Raw genomic sequence first — 25116 nt, 5'->3', positions numbered from 1 at the left:
AGGATATTATATTATATTAAAGCAAACTATTTGTTTGTTCCGTTGTAGGTATTAGAGTAGTAGTTCTTATGTACTTAAAACTGCTGCAGTGAACATTTTTGTGCCTTTCTCCTTGTGCACATTTCCAAGATGTTTTCTAACATGTTCCTGAGAGTGGAATGGCTTGGTGGAAGGGTATGCTTGTCTTCAAGTACTGACTATTGCCAGGTTACTCCCCAAAGTGCTTGTATACCAGTTTTTACATTTTCGTAGCAAGGTATTCTGTTTCTCTATGATATTCCAACAGTCTGTGTTATGTTTTAGTACTGTGTTTTTCGACCTAATGGGTGTGAAATGGTATTTCATCTTTAATTTTCACTTCTCTGATTAGTAATAAAATTGAGCATATTGTTGAATTATTTGTTAGCCATTTGAGTTTTTCCTGTTGGTCTCTTTTGCCCACTTTTATATTGGTTTTACCTTGGCTTATCAATGTGTAGGAGTACTTTCTTGTTCATACTAATCCTATTTTGTTTGGATGTTTTTAATATCTTCTAGTCTGTGGCTTGTCTTCTTATTTATATTCATGTTCATTTTTGTTGTACAGATACTTTTAATTCTAAGATAGCCAAAATTTTCGTATTTTATTATTTGTACTTTTTGTGTCTTGGTTAAGAAATCCTCTCTACCTCAAATCGGGAAAATTTTTTTCAATGTTTTCTTTTAAATGTTCTGCTTTTCACATTCATATCTATAATCCACCTGGAATGTACTTTATGTACAAATAATCAATGTGAAATAGGGAATCTAGGGAATCATTTTTTTTTTTAACTGGCACCTGAGCTAACGTTTGTTGCTATTCTTCTTTTTTGTTTTTTTCTTCCTTCTTTTTCTCCCCAAAGCTCCCCAGTACATAGTTGTATATTCTAATTGTAGGTCCTTCTGGTTATGGCATGTGGGACACCACCTCAGCATGGCTTGATGAGTGGTGCCATGTCTGCACCCAGGATCTGAGCTGGCGAAACCCTGGGCTGCCAGAGCAGAGTGCGAGAACTTAACCACTTAGTCACGGGGCCAGCCCCAGGAATCTAATTTTTTTTCAACATGCATAACTAATTGTCCAACACCATTTATTGAATAGTCTATTCCATACTAGTTTATAATGTAATCTATATCATATCAAGTTTTCCTAAATGTATGATTCTGTTTTGGGGCCTTTCTTGTATGTTCCGTTGGCCTATTTGTCTGTTCTTATGCTATCACTGCACTGTCTTTATAAAAAATTTTGATATCTGGTATGCTAGGAGCCTCTACATATTGCTGTCTTTCAAAATTTTCTTTGTTACACTTACCCTTTAAAAAAAAGACATACTGGGATTTTATTGGAACTTTTAGTTATAGATCAAGTAAGTCTTTCCATCCGTGAATATTGTGTAAGGTACAATTGGTGAGAATTTTGACCTTTTTTGCCTTAAATAATGTTTTGTAATTGTCTCCATGAAGTTCTTTCCCAGTTTTTCTAATATAATAGATATTATATCTAGCATAATGTCAGACTCTTCATTTGTTCCGATGGATTGGTTGAAATTCTCTTGAGTTCCATGTTGACAATCCTGTCATTTACAAATAAGCCTGTAAAGATAGCCCCCATCCTTGTATTAGTCCTTACTTTCATTGGAATGCTTCTCATGTCTATTAAATATGATGTTTGCTTTTTGCTTTTGGTAAATGTCTTGTCAAACTTCTCTCTACCTTGCTCAGATTTTTATTAAATTTTATGGAGTATTAAATGTTATGAATGACTTTGCTATATCTGTTGAGATCATTACATGTATTTTTCTTTTAATATGAAAATGTGGTTTATTGCATCAGTTAACTTCCTAATGTTGAATCATCTTTGCATTTCTGGATGAACTCTGTTTAATTGTGATTTTATTTTTAATACAATGCTGAATTCTGTTCTCATATTTTAAGATCTTTGTGTATATATCTTAGGTGAAATTGGCCTATAATTTTCTTTCTTTGTATTATATTTTTCTGGCTTTTTATCAAAAGTTTTATAGCTACAGAAATTTTTCTTTTGAGTCTAATTTTTATTCCTTTATGGACAGACTATCTTCTCTTTAGTAGCCGTTAAGATTTTACATGATACCTTGATCCTCTGCAGCTTTATTAGGCTCTTTCCAGGTGTGAATATTCACACACACACACACACACACACACACATGTATAGTTTTTCCTCCTACTCAGTAGCTACAGTGTTCATGCTCAGGAGCTAGTGTTCAATCTGATGATTAATGTCTTTCTTTAATTCGGGAAAATTCTCACCATTTGTATCTTTAAATATTGTTTTGAGCACTATTATTCCCATCTCTTCTGGAACTCCTATGAAATATTATATCAGAAATAGTTTCCACTACAAGTAACAATATCTGGCTTACTGTGCTTTGGACTATAAAGACATTTATTGTTTAGTTGACAAGAAGTCTAGAGATCTGCTAACTCAACATCATCATCAAGGGACCTACATTTTTCCTGGCTTCCTTTTTTTTCTGTCAGCTTTCTAACAGTTTTGGCCATCTCTGTCTTATTCTTGCTCCTTTGAAAGGAATTTTTTTTCCTCTGGCTGCTTTCAAGATTTTCTCTTTGTTTTTAGTTTTCAGCAATTATGCTTTGTTAGGTTTCAATGTGGTTTTCTTAGTATTATTTTGGGTGGGATTCATAGAGATAACTTGAATCTGATTTGATGTCTTTCATTAATTTCCGAGGAGTCTCAGCCATTATCTCTTCAAGTATTATCATTTCTCCCCATCATCTTTTCACTCCTTTGACTCCAATTACGTATTTGCTCTATATTTCACTTTATACCCTGTCTCTTCTGGAATTGTCCCTTGAGAAACATCTCAAAATGGGTTTTTTCTTTCTCCTAACTTTTGACTCCATAATTCCTCAGTGCCTTATTCTCTTGTGCTTTAAACAGATAATTTTATATTTTCTCTAGCTTTTCTAGTTGTCTTTAGTGGGAAGGTTAGTCTGATTACCTAGAATGCCATTTCTTGAAGTAGAATTCCTCAAGTTCTATTTTTCCACTCTCTTCCTTAATGTGCAACAACTAGTTTTCTTCTTGCCTCATAGTTGCGAGGTGTGCTGTTGGGCGTCATGTCTAAGGTTTCTAATGGAATTTTTTCATATTTACATGTTTTTATTTCGTTTAAATTTTTATTTCACAAATATTATTGCTTCATTTATCTCTTTGAGCATTTTAAACATATTTAAAGTCTTTGTTGAGCTGTTACATAAAATTAGTTTTTCTTGAATGAATTTTCATCCTCATTGTTGATTTTTGTTAGCTTGGTTTCCTAGTGTTTTTATTTCTTCGTGTATGGCATTTTTGATATGTTTATTCTGAGTAAGAATTTTTGAGTTCTCTTTTCTCTCCTTTCCCTTTTTCTACATTTACCTCTTTCTGTCTGGTAGCTTACGTGTTGCCTGTACCTGTCTCTCAGCACCCACCCACCATTTAAGAATCAGATATAAAAATGGTGGTTTAGATTTAAGATACCACAGATTAAGTCACTGAGTCAAGTAGTTAACTTGTTTCATTTCCCGGGTTTGAGGCCTTATCAGAATCTTCCCCCATTGTTAGCTCTGTAACTTTCTAAAAATCCTGAACTATTGTCAGCAAATGTTATAATCTCTTTTTAGGAGCCAGGGTGGTGCTTTCCAACCCCCAGTTTCAGGTAATGAAGTAGTTCCATTTGAGTGGAGCACTTTTAGTTCTTGTTATTTCCTAGAAACCTGAGTCCTGGCTGTCACTGCCTAATAACAGACCCAGAATTGAGGAGGCCCTTAGCTTCAGCCTCCTTCATTTTACATTTCCATTTAGTTTCTGTTCCATAAATCTAGATGTGCCTGTTTGTTCTGTTTTATCTATTATTGCTCCTACTTTGGAGCAGTGCTGTTTCATCAAAACCTAAATGTACCACACTATTTGATAATCTTCTGACCTTTTTTATGGTTTTGTTGCCTTTTTATGTGATGTGATACAGTCTGAAGTAAACAACATCACTCATGAATTGTTCTTGCCAAAAATATTAACCCGATTCTAATCAAACCTTTAAATGCAATCTTCAGTTTAACTGAATATATAGAGGATAGAAGTATAAGTTAAACAACATTTCGGGGAAACACAAATCTGGACTGTGGGACATTCTAGAAGAAAACTGGCTGGACTCTTCAGAAAGTCTAGGACATTTAAACAAGTGGGATTGTTTTAGTTTAGAAGAGAGTAAGGACACAAACAATGAAATGCAGTGTGTGAATCTTAATTGAATTTTTGTTAAAAAAAAAACAGCCTAAAAGATATTTTGACCCTTACAACTCAGTGATAAAAAGGCAAATAACTTAATTTTAAAAATGGGCAAAGTATCTGAATAGACATTTCCTGAAAGAAGATCTAAAACTGGCCAGTAAGCACATGAAAAGATACGCAACATCATTAGCATCAAGAAAATGAAAATCAAAACCACAGTGAGATACCACTTCACACCCACTAGAATGGCTATAATAAAAAAGACAGCTAATACCAAGTGTTGACAAAATGTGGAGAATTTGGAACCCTCATACACTGCTGGTAGGAATGTGAAATGGTGCAGTGGCTTTGGAAAATAATCTGGCAGTTTCTCAAAAGGTTAAACAGAGTTGCCATGTGACCCAGCAATTCCACTCCTAGGTTGTATATCCAAGTGATATGAAAACATATGTCCCCACAAAAATTTGTACAAAAATGTTCATAGCAGCGTTAGTCTTAATAGTCAAAAAAATAGAAGCAATCCAAATGTCCATTAATTGATATATGGATAAATATAATTTGGCAATAAAAAGTAACGAAGTACTGATACATGCTACTGTATGGATAAACTTTCAAAACATTACGTTAAGTAAAAGAAGCCAGTCACAAAATACTACATATTGCATGATTCCAAATACAATAGAACTTTATTATTGGCAGATTCTGAATTCTCCTGCTCACTAAAATTTATTTGTAACCCGAAAATCAATACTCGCAGCACTTTCGTGATCGTTCACAGGCTTGCATATTGCAGTGGGAGTTCTGAGTCATCTCTCAGCTGAGGTTGAGCAAAGCAACACTCTGGCTTCTTGGTTCAGCTCTCATACCCTGTAAACAAGTGTCCTTTTCACAATCTATGTAGTGCCACATTTTTCACATTTTTGTTGGTGATTTTGCTGTTTTAAAGTGGCACCTAAGCATAGTGCTAAAGAGCTGTCTAGTGTTCCTAAGCCCAAGAAGGCTGTGATGTGGCTTATGGAGAAAAATACTTGTGTTAGATAAACTTTGTTCAGATGTGAGTTATAGTGCTGTTGGCCATGAGTTTATTGTTCATGAGTCAACAGTGTATATTAAATAAGGTGTCTTTAAACAGAAACATATGTAAAGCAAGTATATGTATTGATCAGTAGACGAAAATTTTGTAAGCAGAGGCTTCAAGGAGGCTAACCCTTTGTTTTCTCCACAAGCAATGATTTGGTGTTTGCTAATTCAGTGTTTGCACTTTATGAAACATAACTATCACAAAAAAAAAGAATGAACTATATAGGAAATGTCCAGAGTAGACAAACCTATAGAGACAGAAAGTAGATTGGTGGTTGCCTGACTGGGGGAGAGCAGGAAATGGGGAGTGACTGCTAATGAATATGGGGTTTCTATTTGGGATGACTAAAATATTCTGGAATTACATATGATGATGGTTGTACACTTCTGTGAATATATGAAAAACCATTGAATTTTACACTAAGTGGGTAAATTTTATGGTCTGGGAATTTTATCTCAATAAAGCTGTTTAAATAAAGACATTTGAGGGTAATGGATATGTTTTGAATATCAATTGGATAAAGATATGGAATTGTTAACTTTCAAAGATGGGAAAATGGTATTACGGTTTTATATGAAATACGTTTATTCTTAGGAAATGCGTGCTGAGGTATTTAGGAATAATTTATCAAGTCTACAAATTAATTTCAGAAGTTTCAAGAATTTTTAAAAGATGAGAGAGAGAAAGCAAATGTGTCAAAATGATAACAGTTGTTGAATCTAGATAGAAGATGTGTAGGTATTCATTGAGGTGTTTTTTTTTTCCTCTTTGAAACTTTTCAAAATAAAAAGTTGGATGGGAGAGACTCTTTGCACATTCAGCACTAAGAATTCATCTTGTGTCCTTTTAAGTCTTGGGCCTGTTTAGTTGTTCTTATTGTGCTGGTTGTAACAGAAAGCAACACTGTACATGGACACTGAAGACACTTGTGTATGCCAGAGAAAGACAGCATTAAAACCAGAGAAGAGTAAGAGGAAAGCTATTTTTTATTACCAAATATTTAAATTTAATTCCCTATAAGTTTTAAAGTAACATACTCATCACGGTTTATGAAACAATATGAGGATATGTAAGGAAAAAATAATCTCTGTTAATAGTCTCTGTGACATATGTGTATTAAATATTCACTAATGAGAGTAGCATAGTGTTTGTATGTACCTATTATATGCTAAGCACCATAGTAGGTGATAGAGAAACAGAGCTCCTTTGAGGAGCTCACCTTGTACAAGAAGAGGCAGATGTGTAAACAAACGTAAGATACTGTACAAAGTATGGACAGAGAGTTGTGGGAAGGACTTCAGATGATGGCAGAATAAGTAATTGGGGGGGGGGAAACCCCTGTTTAGAACAAGTAGAAAGCTAAGCAGAATATAAAACATCTGCTTGAAAGCATTATAGAGCAAATAAGAAGATAAAGATTTATGGAGCCCGGATCCAGGAAAGATGAAAATCCACAAAAGTGAGCATGGCATTTGAAAATACTTTTCCCACAGAAGCTTCTGATGATTCCTGAACAAGCAGCTTAGATGATGAGAAGCTAGTTGAATAGCGCTTTTGACAGACTCTTGGAGCATGGTTAGAATTCAGAGGTCCTCCAAGAGATGGTACTGATAAATTACCCAACCTGTGTTAGGACCCTGAAACGATACATCTAGATAGGATATAAAAGAAGTAGACAGGCCCTTACAGGAACAGAAGCCCAGCTTCAAATCATCTTAGTTCCTGAAAATGGGATATTAGCCCGAGCAGCCTGCCTGAACCAAACTAGAGGATAGTTCAGTAAACAATAACCAAAATGAAACACATCTAGAGGAAGAGAGCATCATCTAGAGTCTCAAATTATTGCTACAAGTCTTATATGTCTGATGAACAAGCGAAATCAAATAGCCAGACCCAGGAGGACATTAGAAAACATAAATGGAAACTAAGTAAAACAACAGATGAAAAAACAGATTCATAGGGACTCTAGATAATGAAATTACCAAAGAGACTTTAAATTAACTATGTTTAATATGTTGAAGGCAATAAAAGAAAAGATAAAGAATTTTGGTAGAGAATTGGAAACTATTAAAAAGAAAAGGAATTTCTAGAAAAAAAAATAACCGAAATTAAGAACTCATTGGGTTTAACAACAGATGCGACACCACTACAGAGAAAACTAGTGACTTAGAGCAGTGCTACTCAAAGTATGTTTTGTAGCTACTAAGAGTCTATGGACTGGCTGCTGTTTTTCATCTATATGTTATTAGCAATCCACAAAAAGACAGTGAAACTTGTACCAGAGTGTAAAGCAACGTGGACACTGAGCACACTATTTAGTTCAACTGGCATTTTCTTGATAGCAAAACTTTGTGAAGAAAGAATTTGTTGATTTACTTTATGGTGCAAGGTCCTTATCTCGTGGTTCATTGACCCTTTGAATAGCAGGGACTTAAAGGATAGTTGGGAAGAAAATATCCAGAATGAAATACAAAGAGACAAAATACAGAAAGGAAAAGAATAGATTTAGGGGATGAAGCAAGGTATAATTTACAAGTAGAAAGATGAATAGTCCTATAACATTAAAGCAGTGCTTCTCAAAATGTTTGTATTGATGGCCAATACTTTTTATAAAACAATAAAAATATCATAGCAGTGTCAAATTACTTAAACAATCTCATTTTCTTTACTTTTCTCTTTATAGTTTGGTACAGATGGTTCATAAACTTAGCACTGATCCACAGACCACAGTTTAAGTAGCATGATAACCAAAGAAATTGAATTCATAATTAAAATCATTCCCAATAAGAGAATTCCAGACCCATATGACTTTACTAGTAAATTTCACAAACTTTTAAGGAAGAAATAATGCCGCAAACTTTTCTAGGGACTAGAAAAGAGAGAAATGCTCTCCAACTCTTTTTAAGAGGCTAGTAAATCCTTGGTATTCAAACCTGTCAAAGACAATACAATAAAAGCAAATTAGGACATTATCACTCATGAACATAGATACAAAAAAGTCTTCAAGAAAATATTGGCAAACCAAATCCAGGAATATATTGTGGCCTACTTGGTTTTACTTGAGGAATGTAGGTTGGCTTTAACATTTACAAATTTATGTAGTTCATCATATTAAGAATATAAAGGAAAAAAATCATATAATCATCTTGATAGATGCCAAGAAATCATTTGATAAAGTTCGACGTTCATTCATGATAAAAAAGTCATAGCAAATAGAGATAGAAATAGAAAAGAAACTACTAAATCTACAGCAAACTTACAGCAAACATAATAATTAATGGTGACATATTGAGAACTTCCCCTTTGAGGTCAGGAATGAGACAAGGATGCCTGCTATCATCACTTCTATTCAAGATTGTACTGCAGGTTCTAGGTGCAATGTCTTAACCAATGCTGTAAGAATTGAAAAGGAAGAAATAAACATACCACTATTCACATACAGTATAACTGTAAATCCTTAAGATTCTAGAAAATCCAAAACAACGTTGCTAGACCTAGATACAAGGACCATATTCAAAAAAGTCAATTATTTCTATTTAACGGCAACAAAGTGAAATTTTAGAAAGATACTATTTGCAGTAGCACCAAAACAATCAAATATATAGGAGTAAATCTAAAGAAAGACCTCTATACAGTAAACTATAGAACATTGAGACTCAATAAAGTTATTTTTGAAAACTATTATTGAGAAAAACTTTAAAAGACCTAAATAAACAGAGCATACGTTGTATTCATGGGTTGAAACTCTCAGTCTTATAAAGATGTCAGTTACCTCAAATTAATCTGCAGATTCAATGTAATCTCAAACAGACTCTCAATAGGGTTTTTTTGGGGAGAGGGGTTTGGATCTTCAAGCTCTGATTCTAAAATGTATGTGGAAATTCAAATTAGCCAAGACACTCTCGAAGATGAAGAATGTTGTAGGACGACTTGTTTTATTGGATAATTGGACATATTATAAAAGTATAGTAATTAAGGTGATACCTTTTAGGTGCAAGGATGGACAAATATCTAGTTGTAACTAACCCTGAGAAAATGGACAAGTGTCTTACAAAGAAACCACAGATTGAAGATAATACTAATAATCCTAGCATAAGCAAACAAGAAAATAGCAGAGTTCAGTCAGCTATTTTATCTTAGCCATTTTGTCTTAACACTGAGATTCTAAGCATCTGGGTATTAGAAGCTGTTCCTTACTCTTAACACATCTTCAGTAGAATCTGTTGTAACACTAGATATATAGGAGGTATTTAATAGTTATTTTGAATTGCAGGTATTGTGTGCTGAAGTTACTATTTTGAATCTCTTTTGGTTTTAGATCTGCTGATTTGGGTCCTACTTTATTGACAAGACCTGGACAACCAACGCTTACCAGAGTGCCGCCACCTATTCTTCCAAGGCCATCACAGCAGACAGGAAGCAGCAGTGTGAACACTTTTAGACCTGCTTACAGTTCATTTTCTTCTGGATATGGTGCCTATGGAAATTCATTTTATGGAAGCTATAGCCCTTATAGTTATGGATATAATGGGTTGGGCTATAACCGCCTCCGTTTGGATGATCTTCCACCTAGTAGATTTGTTCAGCAAGCTGAAGAAAGCAGCAGAGGTGCATTTCAGTCCATTGAAAGTATTGTGCATGCATTTGCCTCTGTCAGTATGATGATGGATGCTACCTTTTCAGCTGTCTATAACAGTTTCAGGGCTGTATTGGATGTAGCAAATCACTTTTCCCGATTAAAAATACACTTCACAAAGGTCTTTTCAGCTTTTGCATTAGTTAGGACTATAAGGTATCTTTATAGACGGTTACAGCGAATGATAGGTTTAAGAGGAGGCTCTGAGAATGAGGACTTATGGGCAGAAAGTGAAGGAACTGTGGCTTGCCTTGGTGCCGAGGACAGAGCAGCTAATTCAGCAAAATCTTGGCCAATATTCTTATTCTTTGCTGTAATCCTTGGTGGTCCTTATCTCATCTGGAAACTGCTGTCTACCCACACTGATGAAGTAACAGGTAAGAGTAAGAAAATAGTTTTAAAAAACCATATAACAATCTCAAATTTCAAGAGCAGATTTGTTAAATTAGCATTCTTTATATTTATTTGTATTTAATATTTTGATCCAGATGTATTTTCAGTTAAGAACTTCAAAACTGGAAGAGGAATATGTAACAAAAGCAGGCTTGTTGATTTATTCATTGTTAGTTCCATTTAACAGCATACGTTACCTAACTACTGTTTATACGATACTGAACTTGATGCTGTGGAGAATACAAAGATACATAGGACATGATGCCCCTATCTTTCTAAAACTTACTGCCAGGGAGGTGGGTGAGACACATATACAGGTAATTGTAATGAGACAAAAAGAATGTGATAAGGAGGGGCCAGCCCAGTGGTGCAGCGGTTAAGTTTGCACGTTCCGCTTCTCGGTGGCCCGGGGTTCACCGGTTCGGATCCCGGGTGCGGACATGGCACCGCTTGGCAAAAGCCATGCTGTGGTAGGCGTCCCACGTATAAAGTATAGGAAGATGGGGACGGATGTTAACTCAGGGCCAGTCTTCCTCAGCAAAAAGAGGAGGATTGGCAGTAGTTAGCTCAGGGCTAATCTTCTTCAAAAAAAACAAAAACAAACAAAAGGATGTGATAAGGAATGTGATAGTTGGGGAGAGAGGGACATAAGGCTTATTGAGCCTTTTTTATATGCAAGACACTGTACTACATATTTTGTTTTTTATCTCATTTAATTCTTACAACAACCCTAAGAGATAGGAATTTTCCTTCATCCTTGTTTTACAAGCGACAATCTGAGGTTCAGAGAAGTCATTTGCCCAAGATCATATCTTTAATAAGGCAGAACTAGAAACAAAACCAGGCCTGTTTGCCTGTTAAGCCCCTATTCTATCAACTGGTACAGAGTGCTGTCTCAATTTAGAAAAGTGAAGCTAATGTTTTTTGGCTACTGGCATCCAGGAAGAAGTGGCATCTAGGTTAGATTTGTGAAGGATAGGTAACATTTCATCAGTTAGGTGGGGGAAGAAAAAGATTGTCAGCTTGAACAGAAGTACATAGGCAGGAACTATGAGATTTGTTTAACAGATGTCCTATAGTGTTGAATAGAAGGATTATAAGAAATAAAGCTGAGAAGTTAGGTTGGAAGCTAATAGTGGAAGATCTTAATTTCCGTGGCAAGACTTCATCTTCATTTAGTAAGGAAAGGGTGATGTTTTGTTTATTTTTGTTGTTTGTTTTTAATTTATTTTTAAGCAGACTTGTGACATACATATAAACAGTGCCCTAAAGAGGTCAGTCTAAAGTGCTTAAGATAGGTCAGTGAAAGTTAAAACAGGTTGAAATTGGATGGTAAGATTCATAAAGAATTTTGGGTTGTATTTACCTTTGAATTCCCAAAGCTAACAACCTGCTCGGCACATAGAAGGTGTTTAGTAAATATTTATTAATTGGGGGATATCAATTATGATGCTTTTGCATTTGACTGAATGAGAGATAATGAAGGCCTGAACTAGGGTGTGTGAAAAGCAGGATAGATACAAGAGATTTAGTTATTAGCAAGATGTGGTGCACAGAGGGAAAGGAGGAATCAAAATGCCCTTCACCTTTAAATTTGAGTTATTAGAGGGATAATGCTTTATTTATTAATTCAGTAAATACTTGTTGAGTGCCTACTACATGCCAGACACAATTGTAGAAGCTAGGGATGTAGCGTGAATAAAACAGATTGAAAAATTCCTGCCCTTGTGACTATCAAGTGGTGCGAGACAGCAATAAACAAGTCAAATATATAGTAAGTCAGAAGGTAGTAAGTGCCATAGGAAAAAAAAATAAAGCACAGAAGAGTATTGCGGAGTGCCAGGGTTAGAAAGTGGGGTTACAGAGCTACACATAGTCAGGGAAGGCCTCCCTGAAGGATGTAAGGGAGTAAGCCTGTAGCTGTTTGAAGGAAGTTGTTTGAGGCGTAAGGAACAGCCAAAGTATTTAAGTGGCAACATACCTGACATGTCATGTGAACAGCAAGGACGCCAGTGTGAATGGAACAAAGTGAGAGTAGCAGGAGATGAAGAAGGGAAGAGTACGGTGAGTAGATGGTATAAGCCTTGTAGACATTTCTAAGAACTTTGGCCTTTATTCTGAAATGGGAAGCTATGGCAGAATTTTGAGCAAAGGAGTGATAGAATCTGACTTAGGTTTTAAAAGGAACACCTTTTTGCTAAGAACACTCTTTAGGTAGAGCTAGGGCAGAAGAGACCAATCTAGAGTCAAGAGGCCATTATAGTAATTCCAAGTGAGAGATGATGGTGGCTTGGCTCGTGGTGGCAGTGATGCAGGTTCTGAGATGGGGTCACATTCTGGGTATGTATTTGAAAGTAAAACCGATAAAACAAATATAAGGAAATCACGTGGAACAACTGGCTTGTGAGCGATTATTGTTACTTTGGTTAGAGTTCTATTGAGTTCAGTGTGCCAGTGGGACATCCAAGTGGAACTTGAGTAAGTTTCAGAGAGCAGTCTAAAAGGCAGGAAAGGATCTCAGGAAAGAGGTGAAAAATGAAAGATTTAAGAGTCAGCCACTAGAAGTTATAGTTGAAATAGTATAAGTGGATAATATTACTGTGGTAGAGAGAAAACAAGAGAGAATAAGATGGAAATCAGGAGGAATGGAAGTAGAACTGTGTTTGAACTATGTTATTCCTGTATTCTAGAAGCAGAGATGAAAGGAGGAAGTTTCAAGAAGGGAACGTTTCATGGTGTCAGTTGCTTCAATAAGATAAGATCAAGAACTGAGAAAAGATTAGATTTGGCAATTGGAGCTCATCAGCTCCAGTGAGTAGTTTTAGTAAAGTGGAGGAGACAGAATTATGGAGAGGGATAAGCAGTAAATAAAGTCAGAAGATGTGAAAAAAGAAAAGATTGGCAACGAATAGAAGAAGAGAAAAAAAGAATAGCCTAATTTGGTAAGAGCAAGCTGATGTGGTTGTTTTCTGTTTTGCTTTGTCTTTTAAGAAGTGAGGAGATCTGGGAATATATTTAGGCTGAAAGAAAGTTGTCAGTAGAGAAGGAGCAATTTAGATAAGGGAGAGACATAGAGGGGTCAAATGAAGAAGCCTTCTATAAGATATAGGAGATGTGATCCAAGGAACCAGATAAAAAGGAGGTCCAGTTTTTTGTCCGAGGCAAAAGAGGGAGAAATGGGTAATGATACAGAGAGATTTTTGAGGAGAAGTGATATTGAGGAAGCCTAAGCCCTATGACTTCTTAGCTGCTTAGAGCAGGGGTCAGTAAACTGTGGCCCTTTGGCAAAACCTGGCTTGCTCCTGTTTTTATACAACCCATAGCTAAGGATGATTTTTTACATTTTTCAATAGCTGGAAAAAATTAAAAGAATATTATTTGTGTCATGAAAATTATATGAAATTCAAATATCAGTGTCCATTAGTAAAGTTTTATTAGAACTCAGCCAGACTCATTTGTGTATGTATTGTTACAGCTGCTTTTGTGCTACAAGAGCAGAATTGAATAGTTCGCAACAAACTCTCATTGCTTCGCACTTGGTCCACACACTACAAATCTCAGTAATAGTTATAACTTGACAGCATGTTGAGTACCACATGTATGGTTATACTACGATCTTTATTATGAGTGCATACATGCCACACAAGAAAAGAAGAGCAAAATGGACTTTGAATGTCACACTTTTAAGGCACAGTATAGTTTGGATTTTTTTGTTATTGAATTAGGTGGTAATGCATTGCATTTATTGTGTAGTGACACCATAGCTATGTTAAATGGATACAATATACATCAACATTACCAGACTGAGTACACATCACAGCATTCCCAACTCACAGGAAATCAACTGTCAGAAAAATCAGAAAATTTAAAATGGAATATCTCATCACAGTAGAGTTTCCTCACCAAAAAAAAAGGAAAGAAAAAAAAAAAAAGGCCTGCAACCAAAATAAGTTTCTGAGAGACTCATTTGTCAGATAAGTAAGGAAATCTGTTTACTGATGGTGATTGCAACAGCCAAAGAAATGTGTCCAGAGAAAGTAAACTAGTTTAAGACTATTAGCCTTTCAGTGATAGCAGTTTCTTGAAGAGTTGACGGAATTTTGAACAAGATCAACAGTCAATTTAAAACAAGGCAAATGATTTTGAATGGATTCCTGTGGCTCATCATGACCCAACAGATATTATAGATACTGCTCAGTTGTTTATTGGAGGAGTCAGTGTTCCATTTTAAGTGACTGAAGAATTGGCCTCTATGAATAGTCTGCATGGAACAACTACAGACAAGAATATTTTCAAAGAAGTTTAAAAAAAAAACAGTAATTCAACACATCCTGAAGTGGAATCTGCTAAGATGTGTTGCCACTGATGGTGGTGAAAATATGTATCGAGCAGAAAAATGTTCAGTTGGGCAAAATTTACAGAGTTTGTGAAAATATAAAGTTTTTAAAAGTCTATGGTTATTCATTGTATTACTGATCAGGTACATTGCAGAAAATGTTTAAATTTATTCGTGTGTTATTGAACTAGTAGTGTCAAAGGTGAACTTCAGTCACTCTTGTGGCTATAACTGTTGTCAGTTCTGTGATTTTTGTCAGATGTAGAAGCTGGAGCTCCTGACTTGCCCTACCAGAGAGCAGTTCTATGGCTTAGCAGTGGTTAAGTGTTATTACTGTTTTTTAAAAATCAAGATCAAGACTAAAATTTTTCTCAACAAGAACTACCGTCAGCCACTGTTATTAAACACTTAATAGCTTTGGAAATCAGCTTTTGCTGCAGACTTGGTAATGTTCTTAATGAATTCAACCTAAAACTATAAGGCAAAATAGCCCTTATATGCAAAACTTACATTGGAATATTTTGACAACAGCTAATATTGTTTAAATCACAAGTAATGTCACACTGCTTTATATATCTCCCAGGCTGTCAAAAGTTAAAAATAAGAAGCAATATTTCCATTCCCACACAAACTTGAAACAGGTATATTTCCCCAGCTCAAATACAGTGCAGAAGTGTTTTTTGGAGCTCCGTGCAAGTGCAAAAGTAATTTCCATATTTCAAAATCCATTTTAGCTGTGCAGTTGAGGAGCTTCCGCTTAATCTTGATTTGGAGTGAAATATTATCGTACCCCCAAAATATTCCATTCTTCTTAGTAGTTAACCTGCATTTCAAAAAAAGAACTCAATTGTATTATATTTTGAATTTTGTCAAAAAATTACGGAAAAATTTTGTCTCTCTTTATATAAGTAACTATACAGTATCTTCAATTTTGCCTCATGGCCTGCAAAGCCTAAAATATTTACTATCTGACCCTTTACAGAAAACATTTGCCAACCCCTGGTTTAAAGTAAAGGAGGTAGAATTTTGAGCTTGAAGAAAAGGGAGAAGTTCATAATAAATATCCTAGTGAACGTATTGTTGATTTTACATAGTGTTAATTATAAAATTTACTTTGAGGGGGGCTGGCCCCGTGGCCGAGTGGTTAAGTTCGCGCGCTCCGCTGCAGGCGGCCCAGTGTTTCGTTAGTTCGAATCCTGGGCGCAGACATGGCACTGCTCATCAGACCACGCTGAGGCAGCGTCCCACATGCCACAACTAGAAGAACCCACAACGAAGAATACACAACTATGTACCGGGGGGCTTTGGGGAGAAAAAGGAAAAAAAAAAAAAAAAAATTTGAGGGAGGAACTTTTCTCCTGGTTAATAAATATATGCAGGTTGCAAACCATAGCCAGTGAGATATCTCCATTTTCCTTTTGTAACTTTTACTAACTAATCTTAATTCTTAATTTGGTTTATAGACAACACCAACTGGGCAAGTGGTGAGGATGACCATGTAGTTGCTAGAGCGGAATATGATTTTACTGCTGCATCTGAAGAAGAAATTTCTTTCCGTGCTGGTGATATGCTACATTTAGCTCTCAAAGGTAACAAAACATGAATAAATTGGAATTATCTGTGAATTTTTAGAATTTATAAAGGTAGTCTTAAAAACTGCAACAAAGAATCTTGGTCATTGTTAGTTAACTCAGAAGTATTTACTAGGACTTCTCTTTTGTGTGAATTTAGAACTTCCAAATCTGGGTGAGTGGGGGAGAAATGCTCTAACAGAGTTTTTCCACTAATATTTTACTGAAATAAGGAAGAATTTTGTTTATATAATCTTTTCGAATTTCAAAGTACTTGAATTCCCAACTCTGTTAATCCCCACACAAAAACATGAGGTAAGCACTAAATGTTACAAATCTAACAAACCAAAGAAATTTTCCAGTATGATCTAATCATCCCTGTCAATCTTTGATTGCTGGGACTGGTATCCATGCTTTCTTTTTCACTTGAATAGTGTTTACTTTAGAAACTCCAACATGAATATTTTAGGATTATTGTTATGAAGTATTAAAGAGCCTCAGCAAGAAATTTATACACACGTTAGGTTTATTCTTGGACCAGGGCACTGATAGTTTTTAATGGGTCCTGGCACAATGGCCTTTTCCTTCACCTTTCCTCTGGTAATGATGATCAGAAATTTTGTGGATTTACCGAAAAAACATTTTTTTTGTGTTGGTGGGGATTCTGATTTGCTACGCAGAGTCACATTTTGTTGGTAAAGATATTAGTAACAATAACAACAACTGTCATTTATAGAATACTTACCAGGTACAAGGCACTATGCTTTACATATTTCATTTAACCCTTATGATAATACTGTGAATTGGTTACTGTTATTATCCTTTACACATGAGGAAACTAAGACTCAGAATGAGTAAATTGTCCAGTATCACAAAGCTGAGATGTGGTGAAGCTGGACTGTGAACCGAGGTTTATCTGACTTCAGAACTTCCGCTTTTAACCACTTTGGCTGTTTTCCATGTGATCCATTAATGGAAACTTTAGTCTTTTATTGGTTTTAGTCACTCTTTATTTACATAAGGAAAAAATGCCTTCAATTTTCAAATCATTAGTTTATTCTCTAAATATTTGAAACATTTGGATCAAATTTGCTGTATCCCTGCCTCCTTTCTTCATATACAAAACGTAGGCTTCTAGGTATTATATTTGTGTTTATCCTCTAGTGAAAATAGCAACTTAGTATTTTGGATTTCAAAAGAATGATTTCTTTTTAAGATTTATTGTTAGAGACAGGACCAATACAGATAATTAGTTTTTTTTTTAAATCTAAATAAAGGATAAAGAAGAGCAACTGTGGTTTCTTTCAATTACATTATAATATTTCAGAAAAATTTTATGTCTCAGATTATTCTTCAACTAATACTGCCTCTTTACACTTTGGCTTTATTTCTTTGCTTTCCTCGCTTGCTCAGGTAAAGTATGTTTGAGCACTTAGAACAAAATTAGTCATAAACATGGTTAATTTAAGTGTTTTATTTTTTCTTTTATTATAGAGTACTAAACATAAAAATGTCATATTGTACCTAAATTATTATGTTGAACTAAAACTCTAACAGTTAAACAGCTTTTTAAAGACGTGGATAGAATAGGCATGAGAATACCAAAATACAAAATTGAATATATTAAATAATCTTCGCTACTTTAAGCTTAGAGAATTACATTTAATTTTTTCTCACGTGGCTAGTGCTAAGTGAGGTCTTCAATTTTTGCCACTTGGATTAACATTCACTATCTTTAGGACTGGTTATCACAATCACATTATCACAATCACGTAGAATGAACTTTATATATTGTCCAAAAATATATAAAGAGAACTGGCTTCTGGAAAGGTATATATTTATTTTTTGTACTTACTGCCTACCTATCCTATTGAGAAGGAATGAGATATTCGTTCCTTAAATTCTAGTTTAAAATATGAAAGACATTGATGTTAGTTTTCAGCTTTGAGGAGAACTAAATCTCCTTACTCTATAAATGAACCAACTGACATAAACTTTATGGTCTTCAAGGTTGAAAAGAATGTTTAGTAAATATAAAATAAAAGGTATAAATTATAAGATGTAATCCTAGACTTGTTAAGCTTGCTCATCATTTGATTTTGAATATACATGTATATACTATTTGTTTATATTTCATTATGTAAATATAACACAGATTTTACTTAATATTTTACTATCAATATTCTGTTGGACCTCCAAAGTATGTTGTAATTACAAAGTTGTCTTTTCTTCCATCAGAACAGCAACCCAAAGTGCGTGGTTGGCTTCTGGCTAGTCTTGATGGTCAAACAACAGGACTTATACCTGCTAATTATGTCAAAATTCTTGGTAAAAGAAGAGGTAGAAAAACAGTGGAATCCAGTAAAATTCCCAAGCAGCAACAATCTTTTACCAACACAACACTAATTAAAGGAGCCACGGCCGCTGATTCTTTGGATGAACAGGAAGCTGCCTTTGAATCTGTTTTTGTTGAAACTTGTAAGGTTCCAGTTGCACCTGATTCCACTGGGAAAAGTGGCGATAAACAAGATCTTTGATATCTCTCATGTTTGCCTGCAGTTGAACTATACTTTAGAGTACTTTAAAAAAATTATTTCTTACAAAGAAATTAATCTACAATCCAATGAAAATATTTGTTAATGGCTATTCCAGTTGTTTTGCTGCTAGAAATTATTAAAGTTGTACACTAGTATGTTGGTCTAGTGACCTGGTTCCGCTTTACAAGTTATTGGACCACGAGGATGTTTGTTTCACCAGGATTTTAAGATTATGAAGACTGCTATCATTTTCATCTTATTTAAAACCCTACATTTATTGAAAGAGTAAGATTGATGAACTATAGAGTACATTGTTTGCTACAGTAGGGATCATTAATGCTTTTTAAAGTTCTAGATTAATTGACTTGGAATCCTCAGAAATTGAGTGATAACGTAAATATGAGAACAAGCAAAGAGGCTAATATTTTTTTACAACTGTAAAAATAAAATTTTTCTTATCTGTATTATGTCTAGTCTTGGGTTTGCTTTTAGGCAGTAGTATGTTTTCACCCACCAACAATTATACTGTTATCTTTTATTGTATTTTTTAAAATTTATCTTAAAAGATCACTAGAAGCGTTGTGAAGGAGATGGTTCTAGAATGATATTTAGCCTCAATAGTTTTCCCTGCTAGTAAAAATGCTGAACTTTGTCTTACAGATTATTTCATTTCTTCTGAGGAACATAGAACTTTTTATCCCTTTATAATATGATTAGTTTTCATTCTGGATGAATCAGAATATATGAAAGATTTACTTTCTTTTCCTCCAACCAAGACTCAACTCCTTTGAGTATGTGCTTAATGATATAGTCAGTTCTAGTAGTAATGATTTTAAATCTTTTCATAGATTCTCTGCTTCTATATAGTATAATTACTTTTTAAAATTCCATATTCAGGCTGTTCTTTAAACATTGAAAATGTGTCACATTGGATACACATTTCTTTTAGGTTTAGTTTTTACTACTGAGAAAAATGCTGAGTAGCCCTTTAGTGTACGATAATGCCATTTGACTCTTTTAAATGCCATTAAATTTCAGGACACTAAATTTCCCCACAAAATTGGGAAATTCGTATACTTGCTGTGATCATACTACAAAATAATACTATCAGGAATGTAGGTGTACAAGAATACATTTACAGCTATTGTTGAAAACTGGGAATTATTTGATAAAGATTTTCATTGAGTATTTTCATCTTTCTTTTTACAAACTTTATGTTCACCAAATTAGTAATTCAGACTAAAACATACAGGAACCAAATACACACTCAGCATAGAACTTTACTAAAGACTTCTTGGGAACCTCTCTTTTGAAATGACTGTATAAGAAGTAATACATCATTTAAAATACAAATGTTGACCTTGTGCAGAAAAAAATAATAGGATAGTAAAACTTATCTTAGGCCTCTTTTTCTAACACCCAGGTATTACTTAATCTTCAAGTTGAGGAGATAAAGTTTCTTGTAATTATTTTCCACTTATGTTCTACAATTAGAGGTTCTGCTTTGTTTTGTTGGAGAATAATTTATGGAAATTCTCTTCTTGAAACAAATTTTTGATAAAACAAATTAGTAAATTTGATGTTGAGACATCTAAATTGAATGCTAGAAGTGAAGTAGAGGTGAAATGTTGAGTCAACATTATTTAGGTTAGAAAAAGTGAGTCTTTAGGATAGAATTTGTGACTAGTATTAAAGATGTGTAGGGAGAAGAATATAGCACAGAATAAGTGACAAAAACCACTTTTCTTAGGGTGTTTATTTTTTGGTTAAGTATACTAAATTGCAATATACATTATCTAACTGGTAACTATTTGTGTCTAAAAATTTCTTTTCTATTAAAATTCTAGAAAAGGAATTTAGGACTAGAATAAGCAGAGAAATTTTATAACCTTTTTACCATTACAGTTTTAGTATAATTTTTTTTAGATGAGATTAAAGGTAATGTTCAAGGCTCCAATATTGTTATTTTTAGAAACTTATTTAGGGAGTGCTACTTTACAGAAATTACTAACTGAAACCAAAACATTTTCAATTAAATAAAATAAAACACAAATTACAATAAAACAGGTTTCATTTTTAACATTTTTCTGATTGTATTTTATCAGTTTTGAAAGGAAAAAGAAGACAGATTTTCATATTTTAACATTTTATTTAGGTACATGATTTAGTCTGTCAGTGTGTCATTATACATTTATTTGAATATAGCTGTCCTTTATCTTGTGTTTTCTTTAATGGAAAAAAGAACAGAAGTTGAATGCAGTTAAAATTTTATTTTTAATAGATTGTGAAGTTACTTTTACTGGACAAATAAAAATATATTAAACTTGATTCAAATTTTTTGATGATAAACTTAACTCTTTTTGCAGGATTGGAATTGATATAAAAAGTCTCTGTAGTTTTCTTCATATCATTGTGTGTATTAACTACTGCAAACTAATGTGTCTATTCTATTTCCTTGTGATTAAAAAACATATTAGATTTACATTTATATAAAAGCTACCGGGAAGGTGACTTAAATAAAAATAAGACCACAAATCTAGATTTTGGGAAACCTAGATTCTAGTCTGGACACCACTACTTACTTACTACAAGATTTAACTCATACTGTTTTTCACTGATAACATTGGGGATAGCTGCTACATCTGCCTCACATGAGAGTACCTTTTTTTTTTTAATGTAAGTATGGATTTTTATTCAGAATTCCTTCTGAAATACCACAGCTTAGCAGCCAACCCATTGTCTTTTTTTAAATTTATTTTTAAAAATTTTATTTTTTATTTTAAAATTAGGTCATAATAGTTTATAACATTGTGAAAATTCAGATGTACATTATTATTTGTCAGTGACCATATATATTACCCTTTTATGCCCCTTTACTGCTTATGCCCACTCCCAACCCCATTCCCCTCTGGTAACCACTAATCTGTTCTCTTTGTGTGTTTATCTTCCACATATGAGTAAAATCATGCAGTGTTTGTCTTTGTCTGTTTGGGTTATTTCGCTTAACATAATACCCTCAAGGTCCATCCGTGTTGTTGCAAATGGGACGATTTTGTCTTTTTTTATGGCTGAGTAGTATTCCATTGTGTGTGTGTGTGTGTGTGTGTGTATACACACTATATATATATGTGTATATACCACATCATCTTTATCCATTCATCAGTGGATGGGCACTTGGGTTGCTTCCACATCTTGGCTATTGTGAATAACGCTACAATGAACAGAGGGGTGCATAAGTCTCTTTGAATTGTTGATTTCAAGTTCTTTGGATAAATACCCAGTAGTGGGATAGCTAGGTTGTATGGTATTTCTATTTTTAATTTTTTGAGAAATCTCCATACTGTTTTCCAGTCGCTGCAGCAGTTTTCCTTCCCACCAGCAATGTATGAGGGTTCCCTTTTCTCTACATCCTCTCCAACATTTGTTATTTTTTGTCTTGGTAATTATAGCCATTCTAACAGGTGTAAGGTGATATCTCATTGTAGTTTTAATTTGCATTTCCCTAATAATTAGTGATGTTGAACATCTTCTCATGTGTCTGTTGGCCATCTGTATGTCTTCTTTGGAGAAATGTCTGTTCATATCCTCTGCCCATTTTTTGATTGGGTCGTTTATTTTTTTGTTGCTGAGTTGTATGAGTTCTTTATATATTTTGGAGATTAACCCCTTGTCTGATATATGATTTGCAAGTATTTTCTCCCAGTTGGTGAGTTGTCTTTTCGTTTTGCTCCTTGTTTCCTTTGCCTCACAGAAGCTCTTTAGTCTGATGTAGTTCCATTTGCTTACTTTTTCTTTTGTTTCTCTTGCCTGGGTAGACATGGTATTCAAAAAGATGTTTCTAAGACCGATGTCAAACAGAATACTCCCTGTATTTTCTTGTAGGAGTTTTATGGTTTCACATTTTACCTTCAAGTCTTTAATCCATTTCGAATTAATTTTTGTGTATGGTGTAAGATAATGGCCTACTTTCATTCTTTTGCATGTGGCTGTCCAGTTTTCCCAACACCATTTATTGAAGAGACTTTCCTTTCTCCATTGTATGTTCTTGGCTCCTTTGTCGAAAATTAACTCTCTCTAGATGTATGGTTTTATTTGTGAACTTCCAATTCTGTTCCATTGATTTGTGCATCTGTTTTTGTACCAGTACAATGCTGTTTTGATTACTGTAGCTTTGTAGTATATTTTAAAGCAAGGGATTGTGATGCCTCCAGCTTTGTTCTTTTTTCTCAGGATTGCTTTAGCTATTCAGGGTCTTTTCTTGCCCCATATGAATTTTAAGATTCTTTTTTCTATTTCAGTGAAGAATGTCCTTGGGATTCTGATTGGGATTGCATTGAATCTGTAGATTGCTTTAGGTAATATGGACGTTTTAACTATGTTGGTTCTTCCAATCCATGTGCGTAAAATATCTTTCCATTTCTTTATGTGGTCATCGATTTCTTTCAATAATGTCTTATAGTTTTCATTGTTTAAGTCATTCACCTCTTTGGTTAAATTTATTCCTAGATATTTTATTCTTTTTGTTGCAATTGTAAATGAGATTGTATTCTTGAGTTCTCTTTCTGTTAGTTCATTGTTAGAATATAGAAATTCAACTGATTTTTATAAGTTGATTTTTACCCTGCAGCTTTGCTGTGGTTGTTGATTATTTCTAATAGTTTTCTGATGGATTCTTTAGGTAGAATTATGTTGTCTGCAAACAGCGAGAGTTTCACTTCTTCGTTGCCAATTAGGATACCTTTTATTTCTTTTTCTTGCCTAATTGCTCTGGCCAAAACCTCCAGTACTATGTTGAATAAGAGTGGGAGAGTGGGCACCCTTGTCTTGTTCCTGTTCTCAGAGGGATGGCTTTCACTTTTTCCCCATTGAGTATGATGTTGGCTGTGGGTTTGTCATATATGGCCTTTATTATGTTGAGGTACTTTCCTTCTATGCCCATTTTATTGTGAGTTTTTATTGTAAATGGATGCTATATCTTATCAAATGCCTTCTCTGTGTCTATTGAGATGATCATGTGATTTTTATTCATTTTCTTAATGTGGTGTATCACATTGATTGATTTGTGGATGTTGAACCATCCCTGTGTCCCTGGAATAAATCCTACTTGATTATGGTGTATGATGCTTTTAATGTATTGAATTCAGTTTACCGATATTTTGTTGACGATTTTTGTGTCTATGTTTATCAGCAATATTGGACTGTAATTTTCCTTCTTTGTGTTGTCTTTGTCTAGCTTTGGGGTCAGGGTGATGTTGGCCTCATAGAATGAGTAGGAAGTGTTCATCTTCTTTAATTTTTTGGAATAGTTTAAGAAGGATAGGTATTAAATTTTCTCTGAATGTTTGGTAGAATTCTTCAGAGAAGCCATCTGGCCCTGGACTTTTATTTTGGGGGAGGTTTTTGATAGCTGTTTCAATCTCTTTACTTGTGATTGGTCTGTTCAGAGTCTCTGTTTTTTCTTGGTTTATTTTTGGGAGGTTGTATGAGTCTTAAGAATTTATCCATTTCTTCTAGATTGTCCAGTTTGTTAGCATATAATTTTTTCATAGGATTCTATTGTAATCCTTTGTATTTCTGTGGTATCCATTGTAATTTCTCTTCTTTCATTTCCAATTTTATTCATTTGAGACTTCTCACATGAAAATGCTTTTTAAAAAATATAAAGCACAATCAAAAGTAAGATGTTATGGCAATTATATGTTTTGTATTTTTCCACATATGTTTAAACTTCTTAGATCTTGTAAAAATGTCACAAATTGTTTACATCATTCTAGAATTTCAGATTCACACATACTTAATTAAAAATTAAAATTAGTTCACTTGTACTTAAAACTTTGCCTACAGTGTGATTTAAAATTATTTTGCTGAATACCAGCACAGCCTAACTTAGAAAAACATGGTGGAATATTTATTCAACACAAGAAATTTTGTTTTTTTCAGCATTGCCTCAAAATGTCCTTTCATATCATATAGTTTTTTTATTTAGCTTATCTTATTTGGGTGAATGAACTCTTTGTTTTAAAGTCAGCTAACTCCCAAGTCCTGTGGGGTACTTATTATATTATGCCCCGTGAATGGTTTTTCACACTTAAAGAAAAAAATCTTTAATCCAACGTTAGTCTTAATAGTGTTTCTGCTCATGTCAAATAAGTGTTTTGTTTTTTAAGGATCTCAGGTGCTGAGAATTGAGTCAGTCATTGATCATACTCTTTACTAATGATATCAATATCATCAGTCTAGAAAGTCTACACTTTTCTTCTATTTTATTTTA

At 34.1% G+C, this 25116-nt stretch overlaps 1 protein-coding gene and 1 long non-coding RNA gene across 3 annotated transcripts in view; one reads left to right on the top strand and one right to left on the bottom strand.

Moving 5' to 3' along the window:
• Nucleotides 1–21820, top strand: part of PEX13 (peroxisomal biogenesis factor 13) — a 26730-nt gene extending 4910 nt beyond the window's left edge. The window contains exons 2-4 of the mRNA XM_001495316.6: nt 9691–10385; nt 16201–16326; nt 18547–21820. Of these exons, the coding sequence (XP_001495366.1) occupies nt 9691–10385; nt 16201–16326; nt 18547–18845 (1120 nt within the window). The 3' untranslated portion in view covers nt 18846–21820. The remainder of the gene's footprint in view (nt 1–9690; nt 10386–16200; nt 16327–18546) is intronic.
• LOC138917690 (uncharacterized) overlaps nt 13812–25116 on the bottom strand; it is a 23762-nt gene continuing 12457 nt past the window's right edge. The window contains exon 2 of one of the 2 annotated variants that reach the window (XR_011426053.1): nt 13812–15560. This is a non-coding gene — a long non-coding RNA (uncharacterized lncRNA). The remainder of the gene's footprint in view (nt 15561–25116) is intronic. The other variant, XR_011426054.1, reaches the window with a different exon arrangement.

The sequence above is a fragment of the Equus caballus genome, chromosome 15 (assembly GCF_041296265.1).
Source record: "Equus caballus isolate H_3958 breed thoroughbred chromosome 15, TB-T2T, whole genome shotgun sequence".
Lineage (NCBI taxonomy): Eukaryota > Metazoa > Chordata > Mammalia > Perissodactyla > Equidae > Equus > Equus caballus.
The sequence above is the reverse complement of the archived record's forward strand: the minus strand, read 5'-3'. Positions and strand labels throughout refer to the sequence as shown.